The sequence below is a fragment of the Pongo abelii genome, chromosome 14 (assembly GCF_028885655.2).
Source record: "Pongo abelii isolate AG06213 chromosome 14, NHGRI_mPonAbe1-v2.0_pri, whole genome shotgun sequence".
In the NCBI taxonomy this organism is placed as follows: Eukaryota; Metazoa; Chordata; class Mammalia; order Primates; family Hominidae; genus Pongo; species Pongo abelii.
In genome coordinates this window covers 62,292,008-62,306,652 of record NC_071999.2, presented here as the reverse complement: position 1 = coordinate 62,306,652, position 14,645 = coordinate 62,292,008, and the positions used below count along the sequence as shown (strand labels likewise).

Sequence of the window (14,645 nt, the reverse complement as noted above, 5' to 3'; positions counted from 1 at the left end):
GAAAGCGAGACGCAGTGTGGACAGTCCTTGGAGAAGAGACTGCGGCCTTGGTAGCCCGCCCGTTCATTCAGACACAGGTGGACCAAGAACCTGCTCTGAATGGGAAGACGCGGAGCTTGGCTTGCGCACATCGGGTTGAAGGAGCTTTTGAGTTGCCCGGTGAGGTTGTCAAACGGCCTTTCGTAAAACGAGTCGAGCTCAGAGAGAGACGGCGATGGGGCTGGAGATGCGTTGTGAGACACACACCACCGTCTTTTATTGCTGTGGGTGCACACACGGGCGGAGGAAGACAGCAGGAAAGACACCAGGACACTGGAGGGGAACCCACAGTGGGTTAGTTGGTTGGTTTGCCTTCTTGTTTTTTAGAGAGACGGGTTCTCGCTCTGTAGCCCAGGCTGGAGTGCAGTGGCGCGTTCTCGGCTCACTGCGGCTACTTGGGAGGCTGAGACAGGAGAATGAGTTCAAGTGATTCTCCTGTCTCAGCCTCCGCAGTAGCTGGACTACAGGTGCGCGCCACCACATCGGGAAAATTTTTGTATTTTTTGGAGAGATGAGGTTTCGCTATGTGCCCAGGCTTGTTTGGAACTCCCGAGCTCAAGAGATCCTGCCCGCTCAACCTCCCGAGTAGCTGGGACCACAGGGGCAAGCCACCATGCCCGGCTAATTATTTTTCTGGTTTGTGTTTTTCGCTGAGTTTAGGTTTTGCTATGTTTTGTCGTAACTTACCTTTTCTGTCCCAAGACCCCATCCAGGGTACCACATTACAATGAGTCATGGTTCCCCTTGGCTGTCACAGTTTCTCACACTGGCCTTGTTTTTGTTGACCTTGACACTTTGAATACTGGTCAGATGTATTTTAGGATGTCCTCTCCTGAAGTTCGTCTGATCTGACTGGAATTATATGTTTTTGTAAGGAAGATTGCAGAGGGAAAGTGCCGTTCCCATCCCATCCTGTCTAGACTAGGCACCATCAGCAGGGCTTGTCACTGCTGCTATTAGTCCTGGTCACCTGGCTGGGGCAGTGTTGATTAGGTTTCTCCACCATCAAGTGATTTTCCCAACTCTTTCTCTACTGTATTGTTTGGAAGTCACTACCTGTAGCCTATACTTTAAAAAAGGGAAGTTATACTTTATCTCCTTGCAGGGGAATAGCTACCTAAATTATCTGGAGTTCTCCTGGGTGGAGGATTTGCCTATTCTTCCCCATGTGTTTATTTATTTAATCATTCATTTATATCAGTATGGACTTATGGACGTCTATTGTATACTTTGGTTTATAATCCCATACTTCAGGGGATGAATGATTTAATAATTGAACTAATTATTTTGTTAAATATTTAACTTAAATATTCAATTACTTATTATTTAGTGAGTTACTTTGTCACTCAAAGTTTCCACCTTTGGCCACCGGGAGCTCCTTTAGTTGGCTTCTGTGTCCTTTTGTCAACCTCCCATCACTGCAGCTTTTGGTTTTGTTTGGTTTTGGGCTGCTCCTTTCTCCCTGGCACCACAGGATGCTCCACGCTTATTTGCCTATTCTCATCCTTATTGGGGTTTCCTGTGCTCACTGACCACACCCATAGATTCTTTTATGAAGGTTCCATTCAACACTTTTATCTTTCTTATTGGGTAACTTTTTTTTTTCTTTTTTTCTTTTCTTTTTTTTTTTTTTCCAATTTGAGACAAACTTTTCCTCTTGTCACTCAGGCTGCAGTGCCATAGCATGACCTCGGATCACTGCAATGGGGCAATCTTGGCTTCCTGCAACCTCCGCCTCCTGGCTTCAAAGGATTCTCCTGCCTCAGCCTCCTGAGTAGCTGGGACTATAGTGGCCCACCACCATGCCTGGCTAATTTTTCTATTTTTATTAGGCTGAGGCATGAGGATCGCTTCAACCCCGGGAATGGAGGTCTCGGTGAGCTGAAGCCACTCACTGCACTCCAGCCTGGGTGAAAGAGTGAGACTCTGTTTGAAAATCAATCAAGAAATGAATGAATAAATAAAGCAAGAGAAATTACCAAGAGATCTTGGAGCCTGCCTGGAGTCTGAGCTACTTAGCAAGCTGATGTGGGAGGATCACCTGAGCTGAGGAGGTTCAGGCTGCACTCAGCTGTGATTGCACCACTGCACTCCAGCCTGGGTGACTGAATGAGACCCTGTCTTACTCCACGTACAGATGTTTAATGAAGCACTTCGGTGGTAGAAATATCCTGGAAGCGGCGTATCAGCGGACCGTCACCTGCATAGTGTAAAACCTGTGCATCTTTCAGACAGATATACAGCAAGAAGATAGTGGCACATGTGTGTAGGATGACTGTGAGGGTGCTTTCTGGCTTAAGGAGGACAGACCCCAAAGGCAAGCCAAGAAGCAGCTCCCACTGCACAGTGCTCATTGTGATCCACGCCACGCTTCAACACAAAGTCACCTGTTCCTACTTTGGAGACGCACGTGCTCCACAGAGGCGCTGGTCCTGACCACACCCGCGTTACCCGCCTGGACCCTATAGTCACTTCAGCATGACCCCTGGCACATGGCATGCCAGGTGTTTTTAAACGCGAGCCACAAACGATGCTCTTCTTGTATGTGTTTGTTGGTGTAAACTTATGTGATTATGGGGAGAGATGCAATATGAATGGAGAACAGAGACCGTAGACACTATTTTTCTACCTTTTTTTCTGCTTTTAGTAAACACATTTTATATTTGTGATTGGTGAAATTTTAGTAAAAGAACTGTAGTATAAAGCAAGTCGTAAGAGAAAGGTTTATTTAAAAGGATTGAATGCACAAGAAAACAATCTTTGATGTAAAAAGTTATCTTTATTTTATTTGGACATTTACAAACGAGTGAAAATCAGCTAATAAAAGCCTACTGAATAGAACACAAAATACAAAAATTCGTAATACACCTTTTGTCAAACTCTGAAAAGATGGGAACTACCTCAACTTAAACATCTATGAGAAACTTGCAGCAAACATCTTGGTTAATGGTGAAACATTTAAAATATTCCCCTTAAAGTCAGGAGGAAGCCAAGGATGCTGCCATGGAATTGCCGATTCCTTATTCAGCGGTTTCAGTGAGTCATGCACTCTCCTTGTTTCTGTTAACCCCCCTAACAACTTTTGTTTGATTCATCAAATTTTCTTTGATCCCCTTTTTCCTCAATCTCTTTGATTCCAATTCTCTTAGTGGTTCCCAACGGGTACCTGCATTGAGACTTAAAAATGTGTCAGAGTCTAGAGTTTCATTGCTCTTCTATTCAGCCACTATATCGTCTCCAGGCATGAGAGAAGAACTTTAGCAACTTCTAGCTCCTTGTGAATTTTCCCATGCCCCACATGCCTATATCAATGTCTTCTGGAATTTTAATTCTAGGTCATCAATCCTTTTTCCAGAATCATACTTATCTAGACTTAATAATACAGTTTCCTAATTTCCCTGGTTACTGACTGTGGCTGCATCCCGCTTCTCCCAAGTGGTCTGGTTTGGCTTTTTCCTGGCTGAAAAACATGACTTGTACTTTCACTGTGCATAACAGTTCCATTCCAGTCGCCTTGTACAGAAAGGGGGTTTAGCCGCTTGCACGTCATAAGTTGTGTAGTCTAAGTTCAGGGGAAGCTCAGGCTTCAGGTCCAGTCTGAGTAGGATTCTGCCTTTTCCTCCCTTTTCTGGATGCCATTCCTCCCTTCATGTGGCCGTGCCCTTGAGCGGAAACTGCCTGCCTCCTTCTCTCCCCAACAATTTCTTTGATTGCGCATAGAACACTAGATTCAGAGTGAGTTCCCTCTGGAAGCTCTGAGGATATTGCACCATTGCTTTCCATAGTCATCCATGCTGGCAGGCAAAGTCTAAGGTCACCCTACTTCTGCTTTCCTTGTAAGTCTCAGCTCTCAGGCAGCTTTTGGGATGTTCTCTTCACCATACTTCATACTCTCAACGGGTGTTATTCTTGTATCCTGCTCAGGACTCACAGACTTCTTCCATTGGGAGAAATCATTGGCCATGATTTCTTTGTATATTGCTGTCATACACATGTTCTGGCTCTCTCGGGAGAGCTCCATGTTAGATGACCTCCGGTCCTCAGGATGACTGTTCTTTCACACTGTCCGTCTCTCTCTTGCCTAAGCACCTAGTTTTTACTGATTCGTTCCTCAGTCCTGTCTATTCTGTGATGCAAACCATCAACATAACTTTGGATTCCAACAACGTTGTTTTTCATTCCAAGTATCTCTAATTGGCTTTTACTATGAGCACAAGAAAATTAGGGGGGCCGCTGGCTTATTTGAACAAGCATTGAGGAACTCCGTGCATGTGTAACTTTGACAGAAGGTGCAAAGCAGAGACAAGAGGGGCATTGGAAGCAGACGGTCTACTGCCAGGATCCTGGGAGGAGGGTGTGGTTACTCCATTCTGACTACACAAGGTGAGGGCTCCGGTTGGGTTTGGACGGGAGGAGTGGAGCAGAACTGGGGCTGGGGGGAAAGTCCAGGTGGAAGAAAGGGGGGCTGGGAACAACGTGGATGGCAAATAGAGGTCAGCATGCAATGTCGGCGAAGAACACTGGGACCCCCTTCACATAGGTGCCGTGGGGGGTTTGAATGACTTGTAAAACAGCTGGGTCACCCAGAGCCCTAAATCCGACGCAGGGATAGAGGGTCAACGTGGGCTGCCCGGCGACAGCCTGAGGCCCAGAAGCGGGGGGCGGCTCCTGAAGCCCCAGCTCAGGTGGCGCCACGTCGGGGCCAGGGCCTTCCTGCGCAGTTCCAGGCAGATGACCTGTTTCAGAAAGAGAGAAGGCTGCGGTCTCCCTGATTTCCGGTTCCCCCTGGTGGCCTGGCTCTCCATGGTGGTCCAGTTGGTTGTGCACGTCCGATCCCATCAAGCGTTGTGCCCCCCGTCTCGGGCCAGCGTCCCTGCGGGGCCCACCGCCTCTGCCACGGCCTCGCCCTGCAGGCCGGCTTCCTCCCCGGCGCCGGCCTCTCTCTGCCGGACGAGCTGACTCTGTGGGAGCTGGGGGCTGCCATCTGAAGGGTGTCACGTAAGCAATGGGTTTTGCGGGTTGGGCTGGGTGTGCGGGCTCATCTGCTTCCACGGAGTCTTCAGGGTCCACAGCAGAGCAGCCTGGCTCTCTAGGAGGCCCACCGGAGGCTAAAAGAGAAGCAGAGTGTGAGCAGAGAGAGATAGAAGGAATTTTACCCATCAATCAGTTATAGGATACTTTTAAGAATAAATACTCAGAGGAAATAGGGATCATGGATGCTAAAATTATGAGAGAAGAAAGAAAACTCTCCACGGAAGTTTGAGAATGAAGTGGAGAAGATCTCCCAGAGAAGAAAGCAAAAATCTAAAATGATGGAAAGAAGGATAAAGTACAAGAAAATTAGAGGTATATTGTCACTGAGACAGATCACCATAAAATTTCAGAGTGCTGATGACAGAAGATTCCAAAAGATTCTAGAGAGAGGGAGAAAGAGAAAGGAAAGGTGACATGGAAAGGGCCAGGATTCCACGTCCCAAAAATCAGACATCTCAAAAGCGGCAGTCAAATCTAGAACATAACAGAAAGTGACTTCAAAATTTCAAGGGAAATGAATTTCCCACCTAAAATTTCATAGCCAACCAAAGTTTCACTGAAGAATCTGGGAGGGTAGAATGAAGATGTTTCAGATAAGCAAGATCTTAAATGATTTCCTTTCAATGGATGCTCTATTTTTTTGCATCTATGAAGCTAGACAAGATTAAAAGATTTAGGACACTCAGTGTAGGAAGGGAAATGGTTTGGAGAACAATGTGGCAATAGCCATAAAATTCCAATTCCTCCAGAAAAGAACAAGGTGGAAGTACTGGTTTATTACAGGTCAAGATGTAGCGTGAGGACTTGCTCCACTACAGAGAAACAGTAAAACAAAACTACACAAAACAAAACAAGAACAAGAACAACAACAAGAAATCTCAGATTTGGGAAATGGGATACAATTGAAAAGAGGGAAAGGAATTTCCCAGACGACGTGGAAGCTGGGAGCTGACTTATAACAACCGGCCCAGGTTGAGGCAGGCCATGAGAAGGTGAAACAGAGAGTGCTTGTTTGAGTTTGAATTTAAACAATTGGGGAAGAATTGGGGAACAAACGAGATTCAAAAGAGAGTGTCAGGCGTTTGATGTACCTTGATTAGGGGCCATGGTGCGAAGCCGCTTGGAACGCCTTGGTTCCTCCATGAGCAATCTGCCGGAGGGGCTGGGGAGAAAAACGAGAGAGAACGGATTTAGGAAGACGGGGGTGACAAGGCAGGGGGGTGGACATGGCCTTTCTAGGGAAATTAGGATTCTGTCCCCACCTGCACCCATCCAAGCTCTATCCACCCCTCAGGGACACCAAGACACACACCTGATCTTCCTACAGCTGGCTCCGGAGATCTGAAAATTAGGAGACTCTTCGACGAAGAGAGGCCTGAGGAGCTGGAGGTGTCCACAGGTTCACCGCTGTAGCTCTGAGGTCGTCCTCCGGCAGGCAGGCAGGCAGGCAGGCAGGCAGGCAGGCAGGCAGGCAGGGAGGCAGGCAGGGAGGCAGGCAGGCAGGCAGGAGCGCGCAGCTGGTTCTGGCTGCGAGCCCAGCAGAGAGCCGACTGCTGGAGGCCGAGCGCGGTCCCTCTTATATGGCAGCAAGGCAATCATGTAAGGGAAGGGCGTCGTCAGAGGGGGGCCCGCTGGGGCGGGCCTGGCTGGGCTTGCGAGGTGCATTGGGCCAGTCCCCTGCCAGTCAAATAGGGCCCTGCTGAGATGCCGCCATTTCTAGAAGTCAGTGGTTGATTGATTAATCTAATCATTGAGGAAAAAACTGCAGAGCGACCTTTAAGTGCCAGCAAAAGGGAGGTGTGGTGCCCTGAAAGTGGCTAATGGGAAGATTTGATTAGATTACATCTGAGCGAGGTCAAGGAAAGCATCCAAAGGCGGGACATTTGGGCTGAAAAGTGGAATACATAAAATTTGAAATGAGTCGACCTGAACCGGGTTGGGAGAGGCAGGGGAGTGAAGAAAGTGTGCCGAGGCCCGGACTGGAAGGGAGTCCGGCACGTTCTGGGAACGGACGGGAGGCCAGGGCCAAGCCCAGAGGTGGTGCGAGGTGGAGGCAGGGGCCGCGCAGGAGCTGGTCTTGTTCCAAGGCAGCGGAAACCCATGGAACGGTGTCCTGCAGTGGGTTCACATTTCAAAAACGACCAGCCTGGCTGTGAAGGAGAGCCAACCCAGGGTCCACAGAATAAGTCAGGAGAGGCAAGAAGGCTATTGCAGCCCTCGGGGTTGGGCGCAGGGTCCTATTAGACTGAGACTGAGGGAGGTAGAGGAGGAGAAAGTTCCCTGGTGGGAGAGAAATTTACAAGAGAAAGCGAGACGCAGTGTGGACAGCCCTTGGAGAAGAGACTGAGGCCTTGGTAGCCCGCCCGTTCATTCAGACGGAGGTGGACCAAGAACCTGCTCTGAATGGGAAGACGCGGAGCTTGGCTTGCGCACATCGGGTTGAAGGAGCTTTTGAGTTGCCCGGTGAGGTTGTCAAACGGCCTTTTGTAAAACGAGTCGAGCTCAGAGAGAGACGGCGATGGGGCTGGAGATGCGTGTGAGGCACACACCACCGTCTTTTATTGCTGTGGGTGCACACACGGGCGGAGGAAGACAGCAGGAAAGACACCAGGACACTGGAGGGGAACCCACAGTGGGTTAGTTGGTTGGTTTGCCTTCTTGTTTATTAGAGAGACGGGTCCTCGCTCTGTAGCCCAGGCTGGAGTGCAGTGGCGCGTTCTCGGCTCACTGCGGCTACTTGGGAGGCTGAGACAGGAGAATGAGTTCAAGTGATTCTCCTGTCTCAGCCTCCGCAGTAGCTGGACTACAGGTGCGCGCCACCACATCGGGAAAATTTCTGTATTTTTTGGAGAGATGAGGTTTCGCTGTGTGCCCAGGCTTGTTTGGAACTCCCGAGCTCAAGAGATCCTGCCCGCTCAACCTCCCGAGTAGCTGGGACCACAGGGGCAAGCCACCATGCCCGGCTAATTATTCTTCTGGTTTGTGTTTTTCGTTGAGTTTAGGTTTTGCTATGTGTTGTCGTAACTTACCTTTTCTGTCCCAAGACCCCATCCAGGGTACCACATTACAATGAGTCATGGTTCCCCTTGGCTGCCACAGTTTCTCACACTGGCCTTGTTTTTGTTGACCTTGACACTTTGAATACTGGTCAGATGTATTTTAGGATGTCCTCTCCTGAAGTTCGTCTGATCTGACTGGAATTATATGTTTTTGTAAGGAAGATTGCAGAGGGAAAGTGCCGTTCCCATCCCATCCTGTCTAGACTAGGCACCATCAGCAGGGCTTGTCACTGCTGCTATTAGTCCTGGTCACCTGGCTGGGGCAGTGTTGATTAGGTTTCTCCACCATCAAGTGATTTTCCCAACTCTTTCTCTACTGTATTGTTTGGAAGTCACTACCTGTAGCCTATACTTTAAAAAAGGGAAGTTATACTTTATCTCCTTGCAGGGGAATAGCTACCTAAATTATCTGGAGTTCTCCTGGGTGGAGGATTTGCCTATTCTTCCCCATGTGTTTATTTATTTAATCATTCATTTATATCAGTATGGACTTATGGACGTCTATTGTATACTTTGGTTTATAATCCCATACTTCAGGGGATGAATGATTTAATAATTGAACTAATTATTTTGTTAAATATTTAACTTAAATATTCAATTACTTATTATTTAGTGAGTTACTTTGTCACTCAAAGTTTCCACCTTTGGCCACCGGGAGCTCCTTTAGTTGGCTTCTGTGTCCTTTTGTCAACCTCCCATCACTGCAGCTTTTGGTTTTGTTTGGTTTTGGGCTGCTCCTTTCTCCCTGGCACCACAGGATGCTCCACGCTTATTTGCCTATTCTCATCCTTATTGGGGTTTCCTGTGCTCACTGACCACACCCATAGATTCTTTTATGAAGGTTCCATTCAACCCTTTTATCTTTCTTATTGGGTAACTTTTTTTTTTCTTTTTTTCTTTTCTTTTTTTTTTTTCCAATTTGAGACAAACTTTTCCTCTTGTCACTCAGGCTGCAGTGCCATAGCATGACCTCGGATCACTGCAATGGGGCAATCTTGGCTTCCTGCAACCTCCGCCTCCTGGCTTCAAAGGATTCTCCTGCCTCAGCCTCCTGAGTAGCTGGGACTATAGTGGCCCACCACCATGCCTGGCTAATTTTTCTATTTTTATTAGGCTGAGGCATGAGGATCGCTTCAACCCCGGGAATGGAGGTCTCGGTGAGCTGAAGCCACTCACTGCACTCCAGCCTGGGTGAAAGAGTGAGACTCTGTTTGAAAATCAATCAAGAAATGAATGAATAAATAAAGCAAGAGAAATTACCAAGGGATCTTGGAGCCTGCCTGGAGTCTGAGCTACTTAGCAAGCTGATGTGGGAGGATCACCTGAGCTGAGGAGGTTCAGGCTGCACTCAGCTGTGATTGCACCACTGCACTCCAGCCTGGGTGACTGAATGAGACCCTGTCTTACTCCACGTACAGATGTTTAATGAAGCACTTCGGTGGTAGAAATATCCTGGAAGCGGCGTATCAGCGGACCGTCACCTGCATAGTGTAAAACCTGTGCATCTTTCAGACAGATATACAGCAAGAAGATAGTGGCACATGTGTGTAGGATGACTGTGAGGGTGCTTTCTGGCTTAAGGATGACAGACCCCAAAGGCAAGCCAAGAAGCAGCTCCCGCTGCACAGTGCTCATTGTGATCCATGCCACGCTTCAACACAAAGTCACCTGTTCCTACTTTGGAGACGCACGTGCTCCACAGAGGCGCTGGTCCTGACCACACCCGCGTTACCCGCCTGGACCCTATAGTCACTTCAGCATGACCCCTGGCACATGGCATGCCAGGTGTTTTTAAACGCGAGCCACAAACGATGCTCTTCTTGTATGTGTTTGTTGGTGTAAACTTATGTGATTATGGGGAGAGATGCAATATGAATGGAGAACAGAGACCGTAGACACTATTTTTCTACCTTTTTTTCTGCTTTTAGTAAACACATTTTATATTTGTGATTGGTGAAATTTTAGTAAAAGAACTGTAGTATAAAGCAAGTCTTAAGAGAAAGGTTTATTTAAAAGGATTGAATGCACAAGAAAACAATCTTTGATGTAAAAAGTTATCTTTATTTTATTTGGACATTTACAAACGAGTGAAAATCAGCTAATAAAAGCCTACTGAATAGAACACAAAATACAAAAATTCGTAATACACCTTTTGTCACTCTGAAAAGATGGGAACTACCTCAACTTAAACATCTATGAGAAACTTGCAGCAAACATCTTGGTTAATGGTGAAACATTTAAAATATTCCCCTTAAAGTCAGGAGGAAGCCAAGGATGCTGCCGTGGAATTGCCGATTCCTTATTCAGCGGTTTCAGTGAGTCATGCACTCTCCTTGTTTCTGTTAACCCCCCTAACACCTTTTGTTTGATTCATCAAATTTTCTTTGATCCCCTTTTTCCTCAATCTCTTTGATTCCAATTCTCTTAGTGGTTCCCAACGGGTACCTACATTGAGACTTAAAAATGTGTCAGAGTCTAGAGTTTCATTGCTCTTCTACTCAGCCACTATATCGTCTCCAGGCATGAGAGAAGAACTTTAGCAACTTCTAGCTCCTTGTGAATTTTCCCATGCCCCACATGCCTATATCAATGTCTTCTGGAATTTTAATTCTAGGTCATCAATCTTTTTTCCAGAATCATACTTATCTAGACTTAATAATACAGTTTCCTAATTTCCCTGGTTACTGACTGTGGCTGCAACCCACTTCTCCCAAGTTGTCTGGTTTGGCTTTTTCCTGGCTGAAAAACATGACTTGTACTTTCACTGTGCATAACAGTTCCATTCCAATCGCCTTGTACAGAAAGGGGGTTTAGCCGCTTGCAGGTTATAAGTTGTGTAGTCTAAGTTCAGGGGAAGCTCAGGCTTCGGGTCCAGTCTGAGTAGGATTCTGCCTTTTCCTCCCTTTTCTGGCTGCCATTCCTCCCTTCATGTGGCCGTGACCTTGAGCGGAAACTGCCTGCCTCCTTCTCTCCCCAACAATTTTTTGATTGCTCATAGAACACTAGATTCAGAGTGATTTCCCTCTGGAAGCTCGGAGGATATTGCACCATTGCTTTCCATAGTCATCCATGCTGGCAGGCAAAGTCTAAGGTCACCCTACTTCTGCTTTCCTTGTAGGTCTCAGCTCTCAGGCAGCTTTTGGGATGTTCTCTTCACCATACTTCACACTCTCAACGGGTGTTATTCTTATATCCTGCTCAGGATTCATAGATTTCTTCCATTGGGAGAAACCATTGGCCATGATTTCTTTGTATTTTGCTGTCATACACATGTTCTGGCTCTCTCGGGAGAGCTCCATGTTAGATGACCTCCGGTCCTCAGGATGACTGTTCTTTCACACTGTCCGTCTCTCTCTTGCCTAAGCACCTAGTTTTTGCTGATTCGTTCCTCAGTCCTGTCTATTCTGTGATGCAAACCATCAACATAACTTTGGATTCCAACAACGTTGTTTTTCATTCCAAGTATCTCTAATTGGCTTTTACTATGAGCACAAGAAGATTAGGGGGGCCGCTGGCTTATTTGAACAAGCATTGAGGGACTCCGTGCATGTGTAACTTTGACAGAAGGTGCAAAGCAGAGACAAGAGGGGCATTGGAAGCAGACGGACTACTGTCAGGATCCTGGGAGGAGGGTGTGGATACTCCATTCTGACTACACAAGGTGAGGGCTCCGGTTGGGTTTGGAGGGGAGGAGTGGAGCAGAACTGGGGCTGGGGGGAAAGTCCAGGTGGGAGAAAGGGGGGCTGGGAACAACGTGGGTGGCAAATAGAGGTCAGCATGCAATGTCGGTGAAGAACACTGGGACCCCCTGCACATAGGTGCCGTGGGGGGTTTCAATGACTTGTAAAACAGCTGGGTCGCCCAGAGCCCTAAACCCGACGCAGTGATAGAGGGTCAACGTGGGCTGCCCGGCGACAGCCTGAGGCTCAGAAGCGGGGGGCGGCTCCTGAAGCCCCAGCTCAGGTGGCGCCACGTCGGGGCCAGGGCCTTCCTGCACAGTTCCAGGCAGATGACCTGTTTCAGAAAGAGAGAAGGCTGCGGTCTCCCTGATTTCCGGTTCCCCCTGGTGGCCTGGCTCTCCATGGTGGTCCAGTTGGATGTGCACGTCCGATCCCATCAAGCGTTGTGCCCCCTGTCGCGGGCCAGCGTCCCTGCGGGGCCCACCGCCTCTGCCACGGCCTCGCCCTGCAGGCCGGCTTCCTCCCCGGCGCCGGCCTCTCTCTGCCGGACGAGCTGACTCTGTGGGAGCTGGGGGCTGCCATCTGAAGGGTGTCACGTAAGCAATGGGTTTTGCGGGTTGGGCTGGGTGTGCGGGCTCATCTGCTTCCACGGAGTCTTCAGGGTCCACAACAGAGCAGCCTGGCTCTCTAGGAGGCCCACCGGAGGCTAAAAGAGAAGCAGAGTGTGAGCAGAGAGAGATAGAAGGAATTTTACCCATCAATCAGTTATAGGATACTTTTAGGAATAAATACTCAGAGGAAATAGGGATCATTGATGCTAAAATTATGAGAGAAGAAACAAAACTCTCCACGGAAATTTGAGAATGAAGTGGAGAAGATCTCCCAGAGAAGAAAGCAAAAATCTAAAATGATGGAAAGAAGGATAAAGTATAAGAAAATTAGAGGTATATTGTCACTGAGACAGATCACCATAAAATTTCAGAGTGCTGATGACAGAAGATTCCAAAAGATTCTAGAGAGAGGGAGAAAGAGAAAGGAATGGTGACATGGAAAGGGCCAGGATTCCACGTCCCAAAAATCAGACATCTCAAAAGCGGCAGTCAAATCTAGAACATAACAGAAAGTGACTTCAAAATTTCAAGGGAAATGAATTTCCCACCTAAAATTTCATAGCCAACCAAAGTTTCACTGAAGAATCTGGGAGGGTAGAATGAAGATGTTTCAGATAAGCAAGATCTTAAATGATTTCCTTTCAATGGATGCTCTATTTTTTTGCATCTATGAAGCTAGATAAGATTAAAAGATTTAGGACACTCAGTGTAGGAAGGGAAATGGTTTGGAGAACAATGTGGCAATAGCCATAAAATTCCAATTCCTCCAGAAAAGAACAAGGTGGAAGTACTGGTTTATTACAGGTCAAGATGTAGCGTGAGGACTTGCTCCACTACAGAGAAACAGTAAAACAAAACTACACAAAACAAAACAAGAACAAGAACAACAACAAGAAATCTCAGATTTGGGAAATGGGATACAATTGAAAAGAGGGAAGGGAATTTCCCAGACGACGTGGAAGCTGGGAGCTGACTTATAACAACCGGCCCAGGTTGAGGCAGGCCATGAGAAGGTGAAACAGAGAGTGCTTGTTTGAGTTTGAATTTAAACAATTGGGGAAGAATTGGGGAACAAACGAGATTCAAAAGAGAGTGTCGGGCGTTTGATGTACCTTGATTAGGGGCCATGGTGCGAAGCCGCTTGGAAGGCCTTGGTTCCTCCATGAGCAATCTGCCGGAGGGGCTGGGGAGAAAAACGAGAGAGAACGGATTTAGGAAGACGGGGGTGACAAGGCAGGGGGGTGGACATGGCCTTTCTAGGGAAATTAGGATTCTGTCCCCACCTGCACCCATCCAAGCTCTATCCACCCCTCAGGGACACCAAGACACACACCTGATCTTCCTACAGCTGGCTCCGGAGATCTGAAAATTAGGAGACTCTTCGACGAAGAGAGGCCTGAGGAGCTGGAGGTGTCCACAGGTTCACCGCTGTAGCTCTGAGGTCGTCCTCCGGCAGGCAGGCAGGCAGGCAGGCAGGCAGGCAGGCAGGGAGGCAGGCAGGGAGGCAGGCAGGCAGGCAGGAGCGCGCAGCTGGTTCTGGCTGCGAGCCCAGCAGAGAGCCGACTGCTGGAGGCCGAGCGCGGTCCCTCTTATATGGCAGCAAGGCAATCATGTAAGGGAAGGGCGTCGTCAGAGGGGGGCCCGCTGGGGCGGGCCTGGCTGGGCTTGCGAGGTGCATTGGGCCAGTCCCCTGCCAGTCAAATAGGGCCCTGCTGAGATGCCGCCATTTCTAGAAGTCAGTGGTTGATTGATTAATCTAATCATTGAGGAAAAAACTGCAGAGCGACCTTTAAGTGCCAGCAAAAGGGAGGTGTGGTGCCCTGAAAGTGGCTAATGGGAAGATTTGATTAGATTACATCTGAGCGAGGTCAAGGAAAGCATCCAAAGGCGGGATATTTGGGCTGAAAAGTGGAATACATAAAATTTGAAATGAGTCGACCTGAACCGGGTTGGGAGAGGCAGGGGAGTGAAGAAAGTGTGCCGAGGCCCGGACTGGAAGGGAGTCCGGCACGTTCTGGGAACGGACGGGAGGCCAGGGCCAAGCCCAGAGGTGGTGCGAGGTGGAGGCAGGGGCCGCGCAGGAGCTGGTCTTGTTCCAAGGCAGCGGAAACCCATGGAACGGTGTCCTGCAGTGGGTTCACATTTCAAAAACGACCAGCCTGGCTGTGAAGGAGAGCCAACCCAGGGTCCACAGAATAAGTCAGGAGAGGCAAGAAGGCTAT

General features: G+C 48.2%; 2 protein-coding genes across 2 annotated transcripts; both read right to left on the bottom strand.

Annotated features, from left to right (window-relative positions):
• Window positions 1-4,533: 4,533 nt before the first annotated feature.
• LOC134759868 (proline-rich protein 20E-like) lies at window positions 4,534-6,216 on the bottom strand. Its single transcript, XM_063714830.1, has 2 exons — window positions 6,165-6,216; window positions 4,534-5,147 (listed from the first exon to the last, which is right to left on the bottom strand). Exons 1-2 carry the CDS (start codon window positions 6,214-6,216, stop codon window positions 4,534-4,536), a joined length of 666 nt encoding a protein of 221 aa, XP_063570900.1.
• A 5,508-nt stretch (window positions 6,217-11,724) lies between these two features.
• Window positions 11,725-13,587, bottom strand: LOC129054526 (proline-rich protein 20E-like). The gene is made up of 2 exons (XM_054546122.2): window positions 13,536-13,587; window positions 11,725-12,518 (listed from the first exon to the last, which is right to left on the bottom strand). The coding sequence occupies exons 1-2, from the start codon at window positions 13,585-13,587 to the stop codon at window positions 11,905-11,907; spliced, it is 666 nt and encodes a 221-aa protein (XP_054402097.1). The 3' UTR covers window positions 11,725-11,904.
• Between the last annotated feature and the right edge of the window lie 1,058 nt (window positions 13,588-14,645).

What these genes read in the sequence shown, in the direction of transcription:
- LOC134759868 (XM_063714830.1), bottom strand. Translation starts at nt 6,216, where the DNA reads ATGGAGGAACCAAGGCGTTCCAAGCGGCTTCGCACCATGGCCCCTAAT. An exon ending in CACCATGGCCCCTAATCAAG is followed by an intron (nt 5,148 to 6,164) that starts GTACATCAAACG and finishes CTTCTCTTTTAG; the next exon opens with CCTCCGGTGGGCCTCCTAGA.
- LOC129054526 (XM_054546122.2), bottom strand. Translation starts at nt 13,587, where the DNA reads ATGGAGGAACCAAGGCCTTCCAAGCGGCTTCGCACCATGGCCCCTAAT. An exon ending in CACCATGGCCCCTAATCAAG is followed by an intron (nt 12,519 to 13,535) that starts GTACATCAAACG and finishes CTTCTCTTTTAG; the next exon opens with CCTCCGGTGGGCCTCCTAGA.